This window comes from Nanorana parkeri, unplaced genomic scaffold (assembly GCF_000935625.1).
Source record: "Nanorana parkeri isolate BGI_ZX_2015 unplaced genomic scaffold, ASM93562v1 scaffold684, whole genome shotgun sequence".
NCBI lineage: Eukaryota > Metazoa > Chordata > Amphibia > Anura > Dicroglossidae > Nanorana > Nanorana parkeri.
Window position 1 is genome coordinate 735,969 of NW_017306952.1, and position 25,045 is coordinate 761,013.

The 25,045-nt window shown below is 40.6% G+C and overlaps 1 protein-coding gene across 2 annotated transcripts in view; it reads right to left on the reverse strand.

The window, feature by feature from the left end:
• Positions 1-297: 297 nt before the first annotated feature.
• RANBP9 (RAN binding protein 9) overlaps positions 298-25,045 on the reverse strand; it is a 36,692-nt gene continuing 11,944 nt past the window's right edge. Inside the window, exons 3-13 of one of the 2 annotated variants that reach the window (XM_018563675.1) lie at positions 23,424-23,591; positions 21,451-21,473; positions 17,930-18,105; positions 16,831-16,943; positions 14,300-14,408; positions 13,512-13,603; positions 12,125-12,272; positions 7,279-7,400; positions 4,224-4,375; positions 3,071-3,182; positions 298-744 (exon numbers count right to left, since the gene is read on the reverse strand). In XM_018563675.1, the coding sequence (XP_018419177.1) occupies positions 614-744; positions 3,071-3,182; positions 4,224-4,375; positions 7,279-7,400; positions 12,125-12,272; positions 13,512-13,603; positions 14,300-14,408; positions 16,831-16,943; positions 17,930-18,105; positions 21,451-21,473; positions 23,424-23,591 (1,346 nt within the window). In that variant the 3' untranslated portion in view covers positions 298-613. The remainder of the gene's footprint in view (positions 745-3,070; positions 3,183-4,223; positions 4,376-7,278; positions 7,401-12,124; positions 12,273-13,511; positions 13,604-14,299; positions 14,409-16,830; positions 16,944-17,929; positions 18,106-21,450; positions 21,474-23,423; positions 23,592-25,045) is intronic. The other variant, XM_018563674.1, reaches the window with a different exon arrangement.

Below are 25,045 nucleotides of genomic sequence, written 5' to 3' on the forward strand. Positions count from 1 at the left end.
CTTTAGACATGCCAAGTGAACATACACAACTGGTACGCTGGCAGTTCGGTTTCTCAATCACAGTGCGTGCAGGCTCACAACAGTTACATAACAGTTTGGTGAGTGAAGACCTGGAGGCAATGAATGGACTGTGCAAATAAAAAGCCTGGATGCAGATTGTAAACACTTATCCTTTTGCAGCACAGAAGTGTCTGTTACGCACCCAAACAAAACGAGAAAAGGAAAAAAAAGAAACCACAGGACCAAGCCGCAAGCATTTCGCTTGTCCTTTAGCGCAACCCTGTGAGAGTCTCTGAATTTTTTTTTTTACTTTTTGTTCTTCACTGTACCTCACGTATTGGAAGAGAATATTATAGATTAATATAGTCAAATCAAATTATTGCTGGTATATCACACCAGAATTACATAGCAACATCCTCTTAAAAGTAAAAGAAAATATAGTAATTAAAAAATAATAGCTATTTAAAGTCAATGGTAGAGTCGTGCTTGTTACAAATGGTATAACTGAAAACAAAATAAAAGTTCCAAATAACTAGAGCTGGTCTATGTGTCTTACAGTATTCCCATACTGCATATATATAGTCTGTGTTTACATTGGACTTCTAATGCATAGCTAATGTAAGTAATCAGCCACCCTGGCAAATGCACAGGAACCTATGCCTGAGTGAGCCATCATCTCTAAACACTGAGCAGCTTGTTCCAGAGCCAAGGAGAGAGGTGGCTGCTTTGGCAGGTTGTGAATATCTATGGAATTAAACACACAACATTTTGTTAGGAACAGAGAAATACCAAGACAGAAGAAAAAAAAAAAATCACGTAAGCATTAAAAATATGTGTTCTAGGGTTTTATTGTAAAAAGAAGACTGGAGAGTGCGTGTCTTAACTAGCCATCGTTTTCCCGTTTTTAAAACAATAGAGACTCTTAATAGTAAAAACGACAACTAGATAGCGTGGGCCATACTGCCTACATATTCTTACCAGGAGACAATACTGACCTCTGTAGCTGCGTGTACTGTGGAGTAATTCACACATATTCTAAAGTCAGGTTACACTCACTTTCTAACCGCTTACAGCACTTGCGGATTGTTTACATTAGAAGGCTGGCAGGCTGACAAGTCCCTGCTGCCAGAGAAAATAAGGGGAAAGCAGCTGCAATTTCACTACTGCTGTTATAATAATAATAATAATAATAATATATAAATACTTTAAAATGATATCTAAACCCAAGAACACACATTTAATATATTGCATCTTGCCAGTGCTAAAATGAGGTGTCTGCATTCTTTTTTATGACTTATTTGCACCTGTGTCATCCTACCAGCAACACTTCCTGTCCTTGAGTGATCATGCTCATTCACTGTACTGAATTTATGGAGCAACAGTGTTGTCACCCGAGCCTGCTCAGGTTTCATTTTGACTATAAAATGCCTCCTCATCTGTACAACAGGGACGGAGATATTCTGTAGTTTGCAGAAGATTGCTGGATCAGCAGCAGGTCATTTCCTGTACTTGCAGAAAATGGACTTATCCCGAAAAAGAGACGACTAATGCAGATGCCACATCGAAAGGTTGGTAATCTGCAATATAAGACATGCTTGTTCCAGGGTTCCTGGTCAGTAACTGAAGCCAGAGGTTCAGCATAACTGCCAGGTAAATGAGCATTTAACAAGAAAAGTTGATATCCGCGGCCTATAATCCTGAATCTACGGATCATTTTGAAATGTGTATTTTACATATGGAAACTAGCTTATAGATTTTTTTTTACCACGTGCTTCATTAGAAACACCCAGGCTGGTAAAAGGTTTATATCAGGTATTTTCAATTGTTATTTTTTTTTATATCTGGAAAAAAAAATACAACCAAACAGTTGTAAGCTATTGTCTGCATATCACTTGAATGGTGATGGAGTAGATAGAGCTGTGGTTCTCAACTGGTGGGTTGCAACCCCTTGTTCAGTGGGTCGCCGTGTGCCTTCCACTGTGCTAGGTGAGAGGATCCCCAGCCTCCCCCTAGCGCAGCACTGTCAGTACTTGCGCCGAGCAGCCATTCAAAATATGCCGCCCGGCACCAAGTTTTAGTTTGAGGTGGGATAGGGGGTATGGTCGCGAGGGAGTTCCATCCATAAGTGCATTGCTTACAGCTCCCTTGCATGCCCTGTAGAGGTGCCTGGACCGGAGCGACATCACATTTTGGCTCCCGGCACTTCTACAGGGTGTACAAGGGAGTTGTACAAGCAATACACATATGGAGCCCACACTGGACCCCAGGCTGAGGATCTACTCCAGTTCTCGTAAAGCAGGGTGGATCGTAAAAAGAAAAAAACATTTACAATTGTTTTTGGTGTGTCTGTGATTGTGTCTGTTGTTGTGTATTTTTGAGTGCCCGTTCACACTAGTACAGCGCATTAATAGAACAGTCCTGTGCAATTACCACGCTGTACCATGCAATCGCACCTATCGCGCGTTCTGGTCTGGGAGGTGCGTTGCATTGCCATTGCCCAAACGCACCTCCCACCCACAGTTCAAATCGCCTGCACCGGAACACATACTGCTGCCACTTGGGTCACGACTTATTTCAAATGTGGGCCCTGAGGTTACCCAGGCTGAGAACCACTGCTATAGAGTAAATCTTGCTCGAAATTATAAAAAGAAATAAATGCCAAATGAAATCTGCTGCTTTAGTAGAATGGTAACTGCTGTAAAGGGGAAGAAGAATGAGTGCCTGTGCGTTTTGCCAGACAACCCCCTCACTACTCAGATCACACACAAATACACACAGAAATGTGTTGCGTTGAATTTGGCAGAATTCCCAGACTGTTTCTATAGTAACGGCAGCCAGGACACGATTATCTGTATAAAACAAGGCCTTGTGTATAAAATATATGCATCTGTGAAATGCAGACAGACAAATAAGACAGCCACTGCACTAAGTCAGATCATCAAACAATTCACATATACTTCTGGAAATCATGGAACCAAGATTTTACCAGCAACCAATAAAAAAAGCCAACACAACATTTTAGGAACAAGCAAGGAATACAAGCGTCCTAACACAAAAGAAACCTTCTTACCTAATATTGCACTGTTAAGAGATGAGCACACATGCTCTCTCTGTATGGGATCAAGCTGGTAGCCAACTGGGCTATTCCAGGGATCAGAATAAGCCAATAAACTAAATGCATCCTGTAATAAAAAAACAAAAACAAGCATGATGAGTAAAAATAGTAAAACACGCACATCTAAAGAAAACCAAACATCATGGAAATACCGGAAGCACAGACTATTTATACCAAAAGATATTTTTCCCCAAAAAGGGAATAAAATTAAATGTAATCCCCATTTCTGATCTCCGTTTTGGATCCCTTGTTTTACTGGGACCTGATGATGTCACATTATGCTTGCAGCACCATAGCTCCGTGAACGCTGGTATTGCAGCACAACCTCTGAGATAGAACGAAGCTCCGAATATTGTTTTATCTGAGGAGGTGAAGCTGTCATCTGTCAGGGAAATGGATATGACAAAGTAACAATGGCATTGTCATTTGGAATACATTTCCTAGATTGGTAGTTCCCTTCTCTTAAACTACAGTGTGGTATAGTGACTGATACCACACAGAGTTATGGTCCGAGCCCGAGCCCAGCAAAATATGATAGTAGATTCCACTGTAAATAGGTGATAAGGCCACCTCATATAATGGAGCCGGTGCGTACCCCTGGTTTGGGTAAATTGCAGTACAATGCATCCATGGAGCCCCCAAACCCAGAAAAAAAGCTTTCTTTCCCGAATGATGCTCAAAAGAAACAAATGCGAGGTCTGCCATTTGTTGGTCTCCATCTCAAAATATTAGGTGCCTGGATGTCATGCGACTCCTGGACTTCAATACTTTTACTCTACCAGAACAAGTATGTAGCCCTGGAGTTCTGACTTTATTCTGAATTCTATTGCTGCATGTTTTGTTTGCAGGTCAGTAAGTATTGAAGTCAAAGACAGCCAGGCATCTAGTATTTGTAGTAGGTGGTCAGCAATGGCAGCCAATGCATTTGTCTCATGATGGGTAAACTTAAAAATCACATCCTGCATTCCTCAATGCAATCAGAGTGCCCCTCTATGGGTAGCTGAGGGATACAGAGGAGTGAACAATAGGCAAACTGCCCCCATCTTTCCTTTGTCATACATGAGGGCCAAATTATAACAAGGCATCTTAGCTCAAACAGCCTACATACCTTTAACATGTTTTTGTTAGTGGCATTTTTTCCTCGTTCTCTTCTCAGTTGCTCGCTCATAGCTTGTAGCTCTCTTCCAAAACAGATCATTCTCTCGACAGCGGCCTGGCTCCCTCCACACAGCTGGCGTCTGACCTGAGTTGAATCTACTTCTGCAACAATAGAAGCTGTACCAGTTACATTGTTTAATGATGAAGTCATATATGATAACAGGTTCCTTCCCTAAACCTACTGTTTTTTTTCTTCAGCTACTAAGGATAGGGCATTGGTATTTGGGTATGTTTAGCAAGACTAGAATTCTAAAATATATGCAAGTGTCCATGTTCCCCAGGCTTTAGGTCAGATATCAGATTTCCAGGGAAATACAGAAGATTAATGCTTAAATTCCCATTAAGTTAGCCAGGAGGCCTGTAATGACTTGCCCCCTGGCTTCCTGATTAGCCAGGAAGCAGTCTCCCTGCTTCCTTCGTCGCTAGGTGGCGAAGAGGCATGGAGGCAGCTTTCTGGCCAGTAATGACTCACCGTCCGGCTTCCTCATTGGCCATCTTCCCTATCAATCAAAAGCCGGGCAACAAGTCATTACACGCTGCCCGGCTTCCTGATTGGCCGGGAAGCCCGCTACATGCTCCCTTGTCACCAAGTGACGAAGGAGCATGGTGCCAGCTTCCCGGCCAATCAGGACGCCGGGCAGCGTGTAATGACTCGCTGCCCGGCATCCTAATACCGGAAATTTGGGTATCGGGTATTTATCCAAATACTCGGTATCAACACCAAAACCGATACTAGTATTGGTATCAGTGCATCCCTAGTATGGACACAACGCAGGACTCCATCAGCAAAAAGGAACAACTGCTAAATGACCACAGATTTTACAAAACGCTGGTAAAAAACATCTCAGAGTGCAATAATGTGCACAACCAAGTCTCACAAGTAAGAAGTAATAAACTGGAAGCCAAAACATAAATCTAATAAGCATTGTTCAAAAAGTCCAGAGCCCTAAATGCCTAAATGTTTAATTGTGCCTTCAGTGTGCAGCGAGACTGGTGTGAAAACTCTTCTCTTTTGGCCACCAGGTGACACCAGCACCAGCTTAAAGCGACACTTTCATCGTCCCCTCTACACCCAACTACATGCCCAATAGACTCTGAACTGGCTTTGAAAGTTAAACTTGCATTGTTCCCTCTACACTATACAACATCCCCTATAGACTCTAAACTGCCAATCTGACAACAGATATGACAAGATGGAGCAGAGTGGTCAGTGCTTGATCCATTCAACTTGTAGTGGATTGTTTGAGGCTTCCTCCCAAAAACAGTGCTGCCAGTGTATGTTGTTCGAGTGAAGCCAATACATCTTAGCCTGGAGAATGTCCACCTTAGTGTTGATGGTTTTTTCCACCGCAAAACACTATACAGTAGAGAATCCTTAAAATAAAAAAAAAGGTTTATTTTGTGTGTGTGTGTGTATATATATATATATATATATATCTTCCTCTTCATTTTACAATCATTACTGCTGTACTCTCTGCCTGAAGTTCCACTTTAACCCCTACATGGCCTGACTGCAACGGTAGCATGCTCCATCATGCAAAAATCCATGAACTGCTAATTGTTTATAGGGAAAACACAGGCAATATTTTCTAGCCCAGTACACTAACTGTGGTCAAATATTGATAACATTATTGAAGCGCTATTTGTGATATCAGCTCCTCAGCATTAGATGTACTCGTTATTGAATACTGAGATCTGCAAATATATTTGAAAGTCTGTGATCAACCAGCAACTGTTCATGTTTCTGCACACATTGCATTCTCATCTGCAGCCACCAAACATGAACCTGTGGCAACAAGAGGTTTAATAGCACATCACAGTACAATACTGGATTGTGGTAATGTGCGACTGAAAAATGCCTATGCCTCCCATGTCCACCCCATTACTGCCAGATACTATCACATGTTCCTGCAGCCAGTGTAGTCAGATTAACGGGTCAGTTATAGGTTGTCTTTATCATCTGCTGCCTTCTTGTATGGCATGAGAACTCCATTGGTTCAACCTCCCTGCTGCAGTGTTGGCTTTGTGCCAAGCTGGGTGATATTCATCACCATGGTGTATTTCTACTTCTGTTGCACTTCCTGCTATATCCTGCTTAGGATCCATGCCCTAAGATCTACCTACTAGAATACACAAGAGACAAAAGAAACCATTAGCTGATTTAATTCTACAGCATCTTGCACAAACTGAAATAATGACCCTGAAAACTATCTAAATGAGTGATCATCTGCCGCGTAGGAAGATTTAGATATTAGATCAGTTGTTTTTCCAGCAACTCATCAAATATCTACAGCTGCATACAGAAGCAAGGATACTATAATGCTATAGTGTTGTTTTTAGCCATACCAGGAAATATTCTGTTCGTTGGTTGAGGTAGATGACCTCCAGCCAACAACTTTCAGTGGGAACATGGATCAAACAGGTACGAAAATATGTCCCAATCAATATTATTCTCTCCTGAGATAACTAGTACAGACTACATCTGTCTATGCCTTTACCCTCCACTGACATAATAATGAATGCATGCCCGACCATGCATGTTTATGGAGTACTCTGAGGTCAGAGGTGCCATAGGACAGACCGGATATACCCTACTTCTAATGTCCATGGGTACCCCAAAGTAGATGTCAATTCAGTTACATTGTATGCCCCCCATCTGCTTAGAACCTCTCTAGGTAGGAACACATAAGGGACCCATCTGCCTAAACCTCTCCCTTCCCATTAAACAGCAGGATCCTTCTATTATTGTTGTTTACAGTGCTTGGTAGGTGGAAACCTAACTGTTCAGGTACAATACCTTCAAGGAGCAATATTTTCTGACTGCACCACAATACCAGATGTTAAATCTTTTCTGACCCCAGTAAGAATATGGAGCTGCAGAACACTCCCCTGCATTACTAAATAGAGAGGCCCCACACAGTACTGGTTGGCCAGTTAAAACGGGAAACCCCTTCTAAGCTAATCCTGAGCAGCTAATGATTAATGCAATGAGTATCTCAGCAAACCCATTTCCGTGTCACATTCTTCCACTTCACTGTCATGCTTTGTGCTGCCATTAAGAAATCCATTAGATGAGGCTGCAGCAAACCCATTGGAGTAATGATCAGTCTCCATTTCTACATCACTGCTGTAGAGAAAACAAATCATACATTACATTAGCAAAATGCAGAGCAAGAAGGTGCAAACATTATTTCACAGAGACAATGTAAAGAAAAAACAAACCCCCTACTGATGCAATCATTATCATGCCACTAAATAAGTATAACCCATTAATGATCAGCTTATTCATTTCATTATATCTGGCATCTGGGGGTCCTTTTGACAATCTGAAACTTTTTATGTTAGCCAGGTAAGAAAACCACCCTTCTCCTACCAGGACCACACAGTAAGATTTAGGAGAATTCCCCAATAATCGCTCTAGAGCTTCTTATTACTCCTCTGCTTAGTCTGTGTTGATCACACCCAACTTGAGACTATTTGGTCAATCAAACATGGTACTGTAAAAAGATTCAGTGTGTATTATGCATATTTGACCTCCAATTCCTAATTAGAACTAATCAATATGGGGTAACTAGGGAAATTGTGCACACCCACAGTTACATTCCCTATAACATTTCCTAGACTATGCGTAGCTAATAAAATAAATATCATTCATTCCTTGTATATTGTCACATTCAGGTTTGTCCTGTTTTAGTCTTTGGGAACATTTGTGCACAAATCCCAACAACAATTATTTGCCCCAAAACTAATAAGATGATTAGGGGAATACACACTGATAAACTTTATTAGATCCAGTTTCCTTTTACAATTGAATTCCAATCCAAAGATTTGGATAGAGGGGGTAAGTGCTATCTCCAATAAAAAAAACTGATGAGGGGTTCTAGTCATCCAGATTATACTAAATAATCCTTTGGCCTGGTTCACACCTGGGCGTTTTACAGCGCGTTCCTACGCTCTGTAAAACGCTCAACATGTGAAAACCAATGATTGCCTATGGGCATGGTTCCCACCTGGGCGTTTTACAGTGCGTAGGAACGCGCTGCAAAACGCCCTACGCCCAAAGAAGTACAGGAGCTTCTTTGGGGCGTATTTGCCACGCGTATCCATTGGGATACAGCCAGTATCTAGGGATGTTCAGATACCAGTTCAGATACTTGGCATTTTCACGAGAACTACCAGGGTTGCAGCGGTTGCAGACGGGACCTGACTCTGGCGCTCCACCACTGTCCTGAAATCATTAGTCGGTATTGTTTTAGAAAAACTGTCACATGACAATCAACAAAATGTATCAGTACTTGTATCTGTGAGTACTTGGACAAGTATCAGTACTTGTACTTGAAAAAAACTGGTATCTGTGCATCACTTATATATATTTATGAAAAACAATCGTACATTAAAAACAGAGATGTACAAATCCCAGGAACTCTGTGTGCTCCTTAAAAATGACAGCTGCCTCCTAACTTTTTTTGAATTTTTCTCTAGTCTAGTCTTGGAGCTGGAAAAGTTTCTGTACATGAACTTGTACCGAGTACTGTACTTGGTATCTGAAGTCATAACATTATGACCACCTGCATGGACTCCACTAGACCTCTAGCACCAAGCCATCAGTGGCAGATGCTTTAAGTCCTTTAAGTTGCGAGGTGGGGCCTCCATGGTTCAGAGTTGTTCTTCCAGCACATCCCACAGATACTCAATTGGATTGAGATCTGGAGAATTTGGAGGCCAAGTCAACACATCAAACGTGTTGTGTTCATCAAACCATTCTTGAACCATTTTGCAGTGTGGCAGAGCCATCAGGGAACGTCATTTCCAAGACTTGGTCAGTGGTACGTGTCAAAGTAACATCTACATGAATGGCAGGACCCAAGGTTTCCCAGCAGAACATTGCCGAAAGATTTACACTGCCTCTGCCAGCTTGCCTTCTTCCCAAAGTGCATACTGGTGCACATACTGGAAGCATCTCTTCCGCAGGTAAGTGATACATATGCACCCGGCCATCCACATGATGTAAAAGAAAACATAATTCATTAGACTAGGCCACCTTTCCTCCACTGCTCTGTGGGCCAGTTCTGATTGCTCACCTGCCCATTGTAGGTGCTTTTGGTGGTAAAAACTGGTCATCATAGGCACCCTGCTTGGTCTGAGGCTATGCAGCCCCATATGCAACAAAATGCAATGAACTGTGTGTTCAGACACCTTTCTATCAAAACCAGCATTAACTATTTCAGCAATTTGAGCTACAGTAGCTCTTCTATTAGATTGGACTACATGGGCCAGTCTTTGCTCCCTGCATGCATCAATGAGCTTTGACCGCCCATGACCCTGTCTCTGGGTTCAACTTCCTTGGACCACTTTTGCAGACCAGGAGCAGCCCACAAGAGCTGCAGTTTTAGAGTTGCTGTGACCTAGTCATCATGCCATCACAATTTGGCCCTTGTCAAAGTCGTTCAAATGCTTACGCTTGACCCATTTTTGTGCTTCCAACAAAATGTTCGCTGCCCAATATATACCAACCACTTCCAGGTGCCATTGTAACATGGTGTGTGTGTGTGTATATATATGTGTGTGTTAACACAATGAAATGAAAAGGGTAAGGTAGCATTTTAGGGTTGCACTGCAGGAGACTGGTGTGTACTAGTTCCATTACTTACTATTATTTTCTAGTGTCCATTAGTATCCTGTACTAAGAGAATGTATTTACCCATGTATGTGTGAATGAACTCTTATAATGCATTCTGAGGCACAATGCCAGAGGTACCTCTGGGGGTACATATACCAAGAGTACTTCAGTAAGGAGTGTTTAGCTAAGTCCATGTAACACTAAAATATCCATAGCTTATAAAATGTTGTCAAAAATCTTTCCATAGACCTTTTTTCTTGAGCAAAGTTGTTCTGCCAATGCCTATACACAGCATCATATAGAATATGCTGATTTCAAAAGCATCCACTGCCTTCTTGCCACAGCCACTATAGCTGATTTCTCACATAATTCATTCACTTTATACACCCAATCAGATGGTTTTGTGAAACTACAGTGCAGGACATCCTTTTCAAATGCACATATACCAACAATAGTTGATGTGCTGGTGGTAACTAACAGCCCATGCCCACCTTCCAATACAGTGACAGATAAGAGGAAGGCCCTAATGCAGGAAAACAACAGAGTTCTAAATTCAGATAGGGGAGCTTTTTTAAAAAATTTTTTTACCAAAGGTAAGCTGTGCACATGAAATTAAACAGAGTACCAGAAGTGGTTATTTTAGAAGATCAGGACAGGTTTCCTTACATTTTTATGGCTAGAATACAATATCAACAGCACTTTATCAGTACTTAACCTGACACTAAGAAAATGCTACATCACAAATATTCCAAAAGAACCTCTAAGCTCTAAATTTTAAAAGCAATCCAGGAATAAGTGTTCCCATTCTGAGGCATCATGGCTGCCAGAATTCAACATGTGCACAACAAATTAACTGAGCATTGAACACGTCTTGCGTTTAGCCTATTCTATCCCAGGAGCAGGCTGCAAGCGCTTTAAAGCGGACCTTTACACTAAAAAATCGAATTCTACCAATGCATCCCTCTATGTAGGATGATTAATGAGAACATAGACATGTCAGGTGTAAAATGCTGTGATTGTGAAATACTTACACTTGCAGAGCATTCACTTCCTGGTTTGAAAGTGCAAATTACTTCTGTTTGCCAAAGCAATGCACACTGGGATTGCCTTATCAGCAGAGCATTGCTGGGAAATCTCATCTGTAATTTCACAAGATCTCAGGGAAAGGCATTTTCCTCCCCTGAGTGATGTGCATGGTCACATGTCCTAGTCACATGTCTAGTCACATGTGCCAGAAATCCAGAAAGTAATGGGAGAGCTAGTAACCTGCCCTTAGTAAACATGGCCACTGTCAGAAGACTGGGGAAGAAAAGAGAAATAAAAGGTATACAAAGAATACAAAGCCGGCAATTATCTAGAAGTTTGTGTTTGTAGATTGTCATTACTAAACATTTCTAAAAGGTATGTTTGTGGTTATTTTAAAGATATGGGTAAAGGTCCACTTTAATGCTTACCAGTTAAGATATCAGGTTTCCTGAATTAAGGAAACATCACTCATTTTGTTTACTTTGCTCCAATCATGCTTATTTTCATATATAACATTATATGGTTTTGTTCTGAATCATGTTGCAATTCTAATTTGCAGTAGCTAGGATAGACAGGCAGAGTGACAGTATTTCAGCTCATAAAGAATACAGAGTACAAGGCTACATTACCATCAAACCCAGGCTTATAGAAGAGTCACGAAGGCTATAGCCTGGGGGGGCTAGCAAAATTTAAAAAAGCGTGTTAGGTAATTATGATACTATAACTCATGTTGTGTGTTTAAAAGCAACTATAAAACAATTTTACATTTTTCTTTAATTTATATGTGCTAAACATTTATTCATAAAATACAAGCTGCAGAAAAATCAGCTTGTAAAAAAAAAATGTTTTGGCCATGCTAAAGGCCCTGTATAAATGGAAGGGGAGGGGCTAATTGACATGAAGTTAGCTTAACACAGTACTGCACTGCAGGTGAAGCCAAGCCAGTCTTTGCCAGTCTGTCTTTTATATTCCACAGTGCTCTACACCATGCAATCTTCTATAAAATGTATTCCTGAGACTGCACAGAAGCATGAATGAAGTGTCTCCCTTGCAAGCTTATATTCTGGTAAATCAGCAGGAATGCTGCAGCGCGCAGTGAGTCACACAACAGGCTGCTTTGCAGGAGCAGCACAAACTCAATCTGACAGTCGTCAGAAAATTTTAGTTATCAAGCAGACCATTCATTCGCAGCGGGGGCTCCTTACCTAGGATAGCTGTTGATTTGCTGTGACATTGTCATGTTTATACTGTTAAGTTCTGTTACATTAAGGCTGGAAGGCTGGTGTTTACTACGACTGTGGGACTGGTGAGCTTTGTTGGATATAACACCATTACTGCAGTTGCTGTCTGATCCTAAGGAGAGGAAAGGAGAGACATTTGCTGTAAGAAAACCCTCAAATACATAAGTGTTAGGAGGTTGGTTATACATAAATATTACATCCACATTTGTAAAGGTGAACAGTTATCGAAATTAGAAAAATATATAAATGAGAATTTATACAGTGTAGAAAAATAGTGTACAGAATTAAAATGTACGCTTTTACATTTTACAGAAAGAATGTGATCCAAACAACGCCTGCTTGGCATCCACCATTACTTCCACCTTCAGATCCAGTACAGCTCACATCACTGCTGCCATAAATTCAGTGGAAATCAGAACCTAGACACGCAATAAATAATGCAATGTGCTGCATGGCAGTATTTAAACTAAGGTTCAGGGGGCTGCTGGGTGCAGCAGTATTAAAGGAGAATTCCAGGCAGACAGCTAGACTTATGTGTTAAAAGCACACATATGTGAACGGTCTTAATTGCCAAAGATGTGTAAGTTTATTTAGGCAATCCTGCTATCCAGACAGGCCTGCCAGACAATATAGTCAGATCTCTGACCTCATTGTAGTAAGGCAATACAAGGTTCCTCATCAACCCACCTCTAGACCGCTGTGCGAATAAAGGGAATATCAGCACAGTGATTAGGTCACTATTCCGTTCACTCTGCTCTTTTTTCTCCAGTCAGAAAGCTCCCAAGGATAAACAGAAAGCACCCTGCGGTAAAGTAGAGCCTGACTGGCTCCCAGTGCTGCTCGTCCACCTTCTAAAACCTGGCAGGTTCACATTTATACTAGCTGCATTTGAAAATACATTTAACTCATTTTAAGGAATTTACAGCTGTTCTAAATGGTAGTTGTTTGTATCAGCCAGTTCAGCTTTAATGCTAAAGGCATGTGCAGACACCTGGACCTGGCTTCTTTCAGACACAGAGTTTAGTTACACTGTGTTTGCAATACCTAGGGGTTTACTGAAGAAAGGGCCAGATGTTACTGTTGCAGAAGTTGCTTGCCCCATGCAAATATTGATTAATGGCAGATTAGGAATAAGCCTGTCCACTCTGTCACTAAGTCTTGGACATGGTGATCTTCACAGTGCATGTCAAACTGCTAAATTGGTAATGCAAACAACTAAAAATACTGCACATGATGAAAATGTTACATAGTTTTATTCCAGAAACTATTCTGTAAATCAGGGAAGCAAATCGCTGAACACGGTTATCATTTAATGTGCAGTTACATCAAATGATTATCTACAAAGGCCTACCTGAGTAACTGTCCTGTGATTTGGGGCTGCGACCTCCCAGACATCTCACTTCACTGTCAGTCCCGTTCACCATTTCTATGAATTGCCTCACTCTGTACAATAAAAAAACACAGTTTAGTGTTAAAGAAAAAGTCACACACACTAATATTACATTGAACCACATTTAGCTTTGATTATGGCACTCATTCGCCATGGCAATGGTTCAATAAAGTTATGCAATGTCACAACATTTAATTCCAGAGTTGCAAACATTTTTCACTAAGATCTTGTAGTGATGATTGGAGAGCCGGACCACCGTGTAAAGTCTTCTCCAGCACATCCCAAGAATTCTCAATGGGGTTAAGGTCTGGATTCTGTGGTGGTCATTCCATTAGTGAAAATGGCTCATGCTCTCTGAACCACTCTGTCACAATTTGAGCCTGATGAATCCTGGCATTGTCGTCTTGGAATATATTTCGTGCCATCAGGGAAGAGAGAATCTATTCATTGAAAAACCTGGTCATTCAGTATATTCAGGTAGGCAGCTGACCTCATTTTTTGGGCTGGCATAAAGTTGCTGAACCAAGACCGGACCAATTGAAGCAACCCCAGATCATAACACTGTCCAAAATCCAGGTGGTGATTTTTTTTATTGGCCAGGCAGTGTAGATTACAGTTTTATCAAAAGGAATTCCCCTATTTCAGAAGTAAACTGAAATGCACAATGTATACTGTACATGAATTTCAGACAAATGTAGCTGACAGCTTTTCAGTAATAGATCATAAATATAAAAGGACTGGATACTCACTTTAGGGTGAAGAACAGATTAGGATTTCTTTCTAGTAGGTTGGGGTATAACTGTTGTGTGGTTTCAATAGCTTCACCCATTCTTCCTGCTAGTACCAATTTCTGGATCCCTGAAAGGCAAATAAAATCAATGCTTACTCATTAGTATAATACTACTCTATGAAATAAGAATTTTGAAGCTTTGCACCTATTATCTTGGAGAGAAACTATACAGTCGATTAGTAGGAAGACAAGCATTGGGATGGTTTTCCATGTTCCCGATAATTAGTAACAACCTGTGTACCATGCAGTTGCCCAGTATTACTATAAAGCTGCGCTGTTTGCATATAGCCACAATAAGGAGGTAATTCTGTAGAGGAGTTTCAGGTCCCAATGACATTAGGGTACTGAATAAAAAAAATGAATCCAATCACACTTAACTCTTCAACATTATCAACTAGCACCGCTACTGTAACAGTCAAACATCATGGAATCACACAGCACAACAGTAGGCCTTTAAACTAGTCATACATCGGTCAATTTGATCGAACTAAAGCTGTTAGATCTACCAACAGTAATGCAGTACAAGGGCCCACCTGACTAGATCAAATTGAGTGTTCAGATGGAGCTGCTACTACATTATTTTGGTATATCTAAAAAGGAGACTAAATAGAGATTGTACATTCAAATTGCAAGGTATATGGCCGGCTTTAACGGACAGCCTTTACAATGCATTAAAGTGTTAAACACTCGTAAAACCACAAGCATCTACCAGCATTACCCTCCACTTTCACACCATTATGAAAAAAATAAAAAAACCCAAGATGATGTCAATTATCAATTACCAAACACAAAGATCTACAGCGTTCTCAATGGCAAGCAAATAAAGTTGTAAAAATGAGATAGGCTTGTCTGCTTGTTGCGCCAAACTGGCCCTAATGACGATACATGATGGAACCATTGAATACATCCAACTGAATTGTCTGTACACTGTCAATCTGGTTATGGCATGGCGGTGCGCTCCCTTCTGATCCCTGCTACCTCTGCCGATACAGGTGGGGGAGAACAGCTGGGTTCGGACACAAACCGCAACATCCAGTGGGCTCCCAGTGGGGAGGAGAGAGCTACAGAGCGGTGGCGAGGAAGGGAGGGGGGTGTTTGAGGTTTGGGGGAGCTCTCCTCACTGCAGGCCACAGGCTGCAGGGATCTGTGTCTGTGTGGGAGCAGCGGGGATCAAAGGGCACACAGAGCCGATTAAACACCGGCTCCCAGGAGGGAAGAGAGAACTAGGGGATCCAGACCAACAAATCGATAATGAGAATTGTTGACAACTATTGTCATTATCGATTATTCGATTAGGTGGTTGCAGCCCTAGAAAAATGTGCTGTGGACTAATGAATCAAAGATGGCATTGTTTGGCCACAGTAACAGTAGACATGTTTGGCACAAATTGAAGACAGAATTACAGGAGAAGAACCTTAAACCATATGTGCAGCATGGTGGTATAAATGTTATGTTTCGGGCTTGCTTTGCTGTATTAGGGCTAGGGTAGTTTGCAGGCACTGAGTCAATTATGAATTCTGCAACATATCAAAGTGTGCTTGATGTGAATGTAAGGCTAGCTGTCCAAAAGATAAGGTGGAGCTGGAAATGCTTTCAACACACTAGCAATTCCACCAGGGAATGTCTTAAAATCAGAGGCAGAGGGTTATGAACTGGCTTATTAAAAGCTCTAATTTGAATTACCTGAATTACCATAAAACTGTTGTGGAGGGATTTGAAACAGGCAGTTCATTCATGGAAACCGACAAACACCTTGCTACTGGAAATTATGCATGAAGGAGTGGTCAAAATTGTATCCAAGTCATAGTCTGATGGGAAGTTATTCCAAAAAGTGGCTCCTAGTAGATGAAAATCCTGCCCGACAATGCCTGCATAGTTCCGGGGCCAATGTCACTTGGCAGAAACTAGTGGTGTGGGACCAGTGTACTCTCTCAGGTAAGTAACCACTGACACCAATGTTCTTTTTAAACAGTCAGTAAGGGGGGCATTTTTCCCACCAACCACCCCCACTGGCTATACTAGTTTAGCGAGCTATAAATATGATTATTTTTTAGGAAGGGTTACCTGATGCCTAAAAATCCTCAAGACTCCCTGCAGGGTAAAAAGTAGGAGAGATATACATTGTCATAATTTGGCTTATCTATGTGGGAAGTATATAGTGCAGTAGCTAGATTTTCAGTTGGATAAACACACTGCTGCTGAAAGCCACCATATCCAATATCGTATCTGAGAGACAGTGGTTAGGAACCTTTGGTAAAAAATGCAGTGGAGACAAACTAAAATGGAAAACAATAGTCATGAAATGACTATTGGTAACCTTATGAACGCATTAACATTATAACACTGTCCTGTGCCTTGAGAATAAACAATAATGAAAGCTACAGCTGACCACATGTCTGAACAGAACCTTGATACTATTGTTGGATGTTCGAAGAAAGACAGTGTGGGGATACAAGTGCTATGATCAAACAATAATCAAAAATGCTTTACTTTGCCGATTCTTGATGGAGGCCAGCTCTTCCTGAACAGTCTGGTCTGTGGACTTGGCAAAGGCTTCTGCTGTAGAGCAATAGCCATGATGCACAAGATATGAAGACACCATCCTAAAATAAAAGAAAGAGGTGTTAGGGAGCTTTAAAACAGTGATATGATATTATGAAAAAACATCAGTTCACCTTTGATTAGCTCCTTTGTCACAAGTCAGCTATCTGTCTGCATTCAACAGCGCTGAATATTTTCTATCAACCAGTGACATGGGTCAAGTCAATTAATCATGGTACACCTTTCATTAAGCAAGCTAAAGCTTTTATGTGTTGACCTAGCTACAAAATAGCAACTGACCTTATAAATCACAACTGAGAACACTTTGCATTGTGGCTTCTGAATGGATTACAGCATTGCGTGAAAAGAGTATGCCGCACAGTTGTTGGTTGTTGTTTTAACAAATCTATAGCTACCCAGGCACTATTCTCCATTAAGTCATTACTGAATGTAGTTATAAATTAGTACAATAAACGTGTAATCGTTCGCCTAACTGCAGGACTAAATTAATGATGTCTCACTAGCCAAGTATGGATACATGCCAACTTTAGCACAGTTCCAAGCACACAAAATCATAAAATATTCCTAGGCATATATATGTAAAGAAGAAGCTGTAGCCGTGTAAACCATCAGAATAGTTTTCAATCATATTAACATTTAAACACATATGAAGAAAATGCAGTGGATCATTGAATAATTTCTCTGCTCAATTCATATTAAAATTGAAGATTATTAAACAATTTATCAGATGTTTGGTTTCATGTTGTGAGCTGAACTGGGAAAATAACTCAGATCTGCTTGGCTTTGATGGGCAACAAATCCAATTTTACTCAACCTGTTTTTTTTTCCTGAAGCAGCCACAGTGTATTGAATTGTGGTAAATGTGAGTGAACTCTGTGCCTCTGTGATGGTCCATTTGTGTAAAATGAAGATGCTTTGGTGTACGGTAACAATCATTTGTTTTGCAGGTGCTTATAAATCTGGTCAGCAGAGGATTACCATTGCAGCTAGCGCCTAAAGGCTGAACTTGTAACACAAAAGCACTTACTTCTGAATTACAGACTGCCAGTCCCCACCAACTGGGAACCTTTCAATCTGTGCCTGAATTTTGGCTCTCCACTCCCGAATATAGTCTTCGATATCAAACACAAAAGGACTCTGGCCAAAGTTTGCGTCAACTACTTCGCCTGGTGTTTGAAGACCGACAGTTGGGTACAGGTTCGGCTTTAAAAAAGAAACATCAGTTATTAGGTTGCAGTAGTTATAAAAGAATGACACAGCTAAAAAGGGAAGAGTAAGTTCAGCCAAACTTCAACCTGATCTTATAATAGCAAAGCTCTATAAATATTTACTTGGACGGTCGCATGTCTTAACATTTATCTTTACACTACTACTGCCTTGCTACTGTGATTAGAAATTTCAAGCTGAGAAGGTACACAGTCTGCAAATATGGCATCATTTTATATATACAGAATAAAGTTAGATTTTAGTTGTTAAACTTAGAATTAAGGAAAATATTTATGTAGCAATCAGAACTTGAAATCAGCGGATATCTCACTGACAAAAATATCTATCTATATACCTGTAATAATTACAATAATAATAACAAATGAATATGCTATTCATCAATCAGTTTGGAGAGATTCTAATGCTTCATTTACGATATTTTCAGGGTTATCAGCTTTCCAAGAAATTGATGACCTGACTCAACTGAGAGTCCGGCCAATTTTAAGGCATGTCTTCTGCATATACTAGGAAATTTACAAGGGTGTGTTGTAATGTTCATCATCGGACAGAGCCTTAAACTCAAACCACATCAACTGCTTCTAGAAATATTTCATATGTGACGCATCCCCTTACAAAACTGTGTAGATAATTCTATAACAGGAACTATTTGAAGAAAGTTAGCAACAACCCTTGACCGCCAGCAGACCATGCTAAAAGCGTCACCTAACTGATCTTCTATACCAGCGCTAGCCAAACTACAAACAATAATAAATAAAATACTGTCAATCCCTTCTTGGGAATATTCCTCCATTCCATCTCATCTAATACGATGTTGACCCGTAACCATTAAACTCTAAAGAAAAACAATTCCTGGTAAAAATACATTTTCAGGCCACAGAGGTTACAAATAAGGGTCAAATGCGGAGTTAAAGATATAAAAAAAATAATGTATTCTATATTGGTAATCAAAAAACAGAACACTTTACCATCACCTGTTAAAATTATGACAACATTGTCATATAAAACAACACATCACACCACAGAAAGTCCAGACCACTTCCCACCGCACACACACTCCTGATAGCGTGTGAAGGATCCTGGTAGTCAGTGGATTGAAACCTCTAGCGTTCTACATCAATGCGCTTCGCCCATTGATCTGCTTGGCTTCGTCAGGACTAAACTTGGTCGATGTGTTTTAACTGGATTATAACTGGAAATCATTTATTAAGATCGATGTCCCATGCTGATCTAGTCGGTACAGAAGGAAGTGGGAGTTTATATGTATGCTCAAGGAGTGAACAAAATTGCTACATTTTACGTTATATTTGAATGCGTTTAAATATTATATTAATATTATGAGAATGTTCAAGATGCAGTTTTAGTGATCGATTGATAAAGCTCTTGTTCCCATAGAGGACACTTAATACTCATGACAGAAGAGAGGTCTCTGAGCTATCTGGAGGAGTGTGTGTGGTGGGAAGTGGTCCAGAGGGCCGAAGTTTGGCTACCCCTGTTTTACAAATGGATGAAGTGTACAAAAATGTCAATCATTGGCAGGCCTGTATTAACCTGCATTCACAGGTGCACACAATAGTCTCATGATGATAAACTGCTGCACTGGTTGCTGTCAAAAGCACTGTCCGTATAAATTAGGAGGCAGAGCTGAACAAAGTCATGGCAAGGGAGAAATATGAAATACATGCCTGCCAACAGAAATTCTAATAAAACTATACTACTAATAAATAGAGGACATTCTAACATTGCTTTTAAGGCCTTGTTCACACCAAATGCAGAGCAGATCTGCTCGCGTTTCTGCACACGCACCCTAGTCTTTAGACGCGTTTTTGATGCTTTTCAGAGCGTTTTTTTGGGGGGGTTGCAACATGGATCCATTGGATGCAGGCATGCTCCTGGTGGTTATTATACTGCTACGCCAAAGTGCCATTCACATTGAAGTACACACCACAGCTCTCCTATCAGTAGAGGACATATCCTCATATCCAGGGAGAACTCTTCCTGCTATAGAACTCCACTGATCAGCCTTCTTCCTATTGTTTTTGTATTGAAAGTGTCTGCTGTCATACAGCTCAGGGCACTCTTCCACCATACTAATGAATTTCTCAGGGTCACAATACTTATCCATCATTGTTCCTTTGGTCTACAGATCACAAGGTCACCTTTTTACACAGACAGGAAGTGACCAAGGAAGATTAGGTCATCACAGATGACCATAGAGTTTTTTTTCTTTATGGTTAGTTTTTTGCATTGAATTGCGTTGCGTTTGTGACGCGTTTACATGCGTTTTTGATGTGTTCCAGTTCCAAAGCAGGTAAAAAAACTGCAGCAAGCCCTTTTTTACTTGCTCTGGACCTGCTTTGGAACGGAACGCTGCAATGTGAACTGGAGCTAAAAATACCATAGGAATACATTGGACGCAGTTTTGATCCGGTCTGCAACTGCTCTGCACCTGCTCCACGCTTGGTGTGAACAAGCCCTCAGGAACCATTAATGTTGTAGCCCAACATTGTGCCTAAAACTGGCCATACATCTTACAGTCTGATTGTTGCATCACGTATGGTGGTCATACATGTAACCATTCTTTACATAATCAGACCTTACAATCAAATCTATCAATTAAAGAAAATCCATACACCGTGTCATCAATCTATTTAGATCAAACCCCATTGATTATATTAAAATTACGATCAGTCTGGGCAGAAAATCCAATAGCATAAAAGTTAGTAAAAAGATATGATCGTTATGTGTATGGCACCTCAAACGATCTTTTCATGCGATTCTGTTTATTTAAATGATTGTTACAAAGGATACGAGAAAGTCGATCGTTATTAAACTGTTATTTCCGATCTTGTTATATGGACTGTTTGTATCTTACAATTTTATTACTGCGTTGGTGGTTAATCAACTGTCTGAAAGGAACTTCTCTCCCTGCTGGTGAATCGAAATGACAATTGTATATACAGTATAATCTCTCCATGTATGGCCACCATACTATTTACCAAATCTTTGTAATTTTGAGGGCTTCCCAAAACAAACCATTTAATTTTTGTTCAATCAGGCAGTCCCTTGTAATACATAGTTGTTGGTAGATCCAAGAAAAACTCTACAACCACATAACATGGGGCCAACTTTTTGTATAAGGGTCATTAATGAGATCTCTATTTATTCATAGCCCGATATTTCAGATTCTTATTGCCATTTCCCAAGTTATGAGTTAATCTTATTGGTGGCTCTTAGGCAATGTAGACAGTATGATTACCTGGGGCACTTTGATTCAACGGAGAGAAAAAGAAATACACATTTGAATTCTAAAAAGCCACTCACCGGGAGGTCTGTAAAGGCGATACCTGTTTAAAGAAGACAAAAATAAATGTTACCTTTACCTTGGCGAGTGACATTTTTATAATAAACTACAAGAAGAAATATTTAGAGTAAGAACATTGAAGTGCCATCAGCAATATGTATATATAGATTTGTTTTGCCAGCCAAATAATTTGTATCCTCCCAAGTAGTTCTTAAAGAACATCTTCAGTGACTTGAATAAAACCACCCTCTTAGAAACACCCTCTAATTCAGCCAATGAGCAGTGTGCAAACCTCAGGGCTGAAGGATTATAATGAATACACACAGTGTTAGTGTCATTTTAAGAATGTACAACTGCATAGCTGGCAGAACAAATAAAAGACCTGCTTCATTACGAACTCATTTGTACCCGCAAATATAGCTGCTCATTTCAAGGACAGCTTCCTTTAACATGTTCCTCTCCTCAATTTATCTAATTTGTATCATGTGTTTTTTTTCTGGATTTTTGGTTGATATTCTGTCTCTAGCATTTAAAATAGACCTATGATAAAAATGATAGACCTTGTATTTCTTTGTAAGTGGGCAAATTTACAAAATCTGCAGGAGATCAAATAATTATTTTCCTCCCTGTATATACTATGTATATGTGCACAGAAAAAAAAAAAAATCTATCCATTCATCCAGGATTATTTAGATTCCGGATCTCTCCTACACACTCCAATAGTACAGCACATTTACATTTATAACTGAATGGATGATTGTACTAGTTTCAGACACTAGTTTGTAGCTTTCAATCGCTACAAAATGAGAGGGATCTCACATGTAAGATAGTTAAAATAAATAAAGGGGGGTGGGGGGCTCGTAACATAAAAAGGTTCACTTATTTTTTGCTCTCCCAGCTGCACATACCTCTTTTAATCCCTACCACTCCTTTTAACTACCAGTAGAAAGTTAAGAAGCACCATGTAAGCTCCAATATATTGCTTACACAGGGCTCCAAACGGTCCTCAAATTCATTTGACAACACTGAGTGTCTGAGTGGCCAATCACCAAGCATCAGCGCTGTCACATGAAAGGAAGGTGTGCGAGTCACATGCACCCCCCCCATACCCAGAAGTATCACATATTTCTATTTGCTATGCAACCAAAAGTGAGAAAGTGCAGCTGCGGAAGGCAGCGGTTAAAGTGAAATTGAAACCTCCTATCCCTTACAGCCAAGAAAGGTGCCATCTTAGCCTGTATTTGGATTGCAGTTGCCATGGTGCTGCACGTGTGGTCAACTAGGACACCATGCTGAGGCTTAAAAGTTCAGAGGGGAGCTGAAATAAGCACACTAGCCACCTTGACAGTTGGCATGCCTTGAAAGTAACTGGCAGATCATTAAATGTGTGGCTTTATGTCCCCTTCAAGAATACCCGTCACTCTGTCCTGGATTAGGAAAGCACAGGTTTACATTAAAGTGGAACTGAACTCAAAATTAAGAATTGCAATGTTATAAGGAAAATGTATTAATTGTAATGCCTACTTTTTGTCTGGAATTTCTCCTGAAAAAACAGCAGTGCACTTCCAGGTATGTGCTTCCAGGTATGTGCTGGTGTGTAGGGACTCGTTTGTACACTGTATATTCACAGTGTGAGGTTAGGGCACTGCTGCCCCTGACTGCTAGGGTTAGGAAATTTAGAGTGAGATTTGCTGATGTCAATGCTGTGCTGCTCATTGTTTTCCTTGCTGGAGGCTCTGACCTGAAGAAACAAAGCCCTGCCTCTACCAAGCTAGCCACCTCCATATAGAAACAGTGCAGAACAAGGCATTGTAAGTCAATCATGGGGACAGATCAGCTGCAGGGAGACCACAAGCAATACTGGCAACTAATTCTCTCCTCCATTCCAGGTTTTTTGGAGCACAGATCAGTTCCTCTTTAATGGTTCGCAATTCAAAGGTTTTTTGTTTTTTTTACAGAAAATAGATAAAACAAATTGATTTGAATACATTACCTAGGCTGTGTCCATTTTTAGTGTAGAAACATGTATTGTCTATTAGATTCACGCAGCATCCAATGACATCGCCTGTTGTGAATGTTGGGCCATATGGCTGACCAGTTCCAGAGGAACAGAATGAATGTCCGTCATCTCCATGATATCCATAAGAATGCTTATCCCAACCTTTTGGTTATTGAGACAGAAAGATAAAAAGAAGAGCAGCAAATAATTTTCCAAATTACAGATGAGGAGTGTAGATACGGAGATGATCACTTAAAACAGAGTCACATAGGCATCAGATCTATGGCTGGTCTCTGTGCGGCTCATCTCTGGAGGCTGTTGAGAAACAACCCTCTGAGGCAGCCCTGATGCTTCATGATCCTTCATAATGCCAGATATCAGGGTTCACTATAGAATATCCAAGGCTCTCTTCTACAGAGTGGAATGAGCCAGCTATCTACTTGTGCCCAGGTAGTCCGTTTAACTCTATAGAAGAACACAACATTTGCCCTAGTAACAGTTTGCCAGCACAATGGGGGCTGTAAACGCTATCCAGCTAGTGGTACGCTACAACATATACAGCAAAAAGTCTGCGTGTGAAGTCTGGTAATGCATTTTTTAAACTGAATAGGGGATAAATATGAAAGGGGCGCTAAACGGAAATTGTAATTATTCTTTGAGGCATAGATTTCAGAAGGAATGTGTTATTTATTGAAATGTTCATTTAATTGCTTACTGGTGCCCAGAGATTCAGCAGGTGCTCTGGACTGATGAGTCACAGTCTAACAAATTTGGTTGTAGGAGGAAGCAGTTTGTTCACCAAAGGGCTGGAAACGGTACAATAATGAGTGTATGCAGGCAACAGTGAAGCATGGTGGAGGTTCCTTGCAAGTCTGGGGCTGCATTTCTGCCAATGGAGTTGGAGATTTGGTCAGGATCAACAGTGTCCTTGATGCTGAGAAATACAAGCAGATGCTTATCCATCATGCCATAACATGAGGGAGGCGTGTGCTTGGCCCCAAAATTTATTCTGCAGCAGGACAAGGACCCCAAACACACAATGTAGAAGTTATGGTTTGGTCCCCACTGAGCCCTGATCTCAGCATCATGGAGTCTGTCTGGGATTACATGGAGACAGAAGGATGTGAGGCAGCCTACATCCACAGAAGATCTGTGGTTGGTTCTCCAAGATGTTTGGAACAATCTACCTGCAGAGTTCCTTCAAAAACTGTGTGCAAGTGCACCTAGAAGAATTGATGCTGTTTTAAAAGGCAAAGGATGGTCACACCAAATATTGATTTAAATTTCTCTTTTGTTCATTTTCCATTTTAATTGATAAAAATAAACTAAACTATTAAACACTTCTATTTTTAAAAGCGTTCTTAAGGTGCCCATACACCTTACGACCATCGCAAGACCTTTGTCTTGCGATGGTCGTAAACTCATTGAAAGCATTTGCAGCATTTTTTTTTTTCCAGCAGTCAATGGTTAACAGCTGAAGCTAGTTCGTTAATACAGCCGACCCAGGTAGCAGCGTGACAAATGTTCAACCCATTAACAAGCAGGAAAGGGATCAGCTGTGAGATGTTTGAAGGTCTTATAGCTGCAGCTTGAACGGACGTTACAGAACTCAAAAG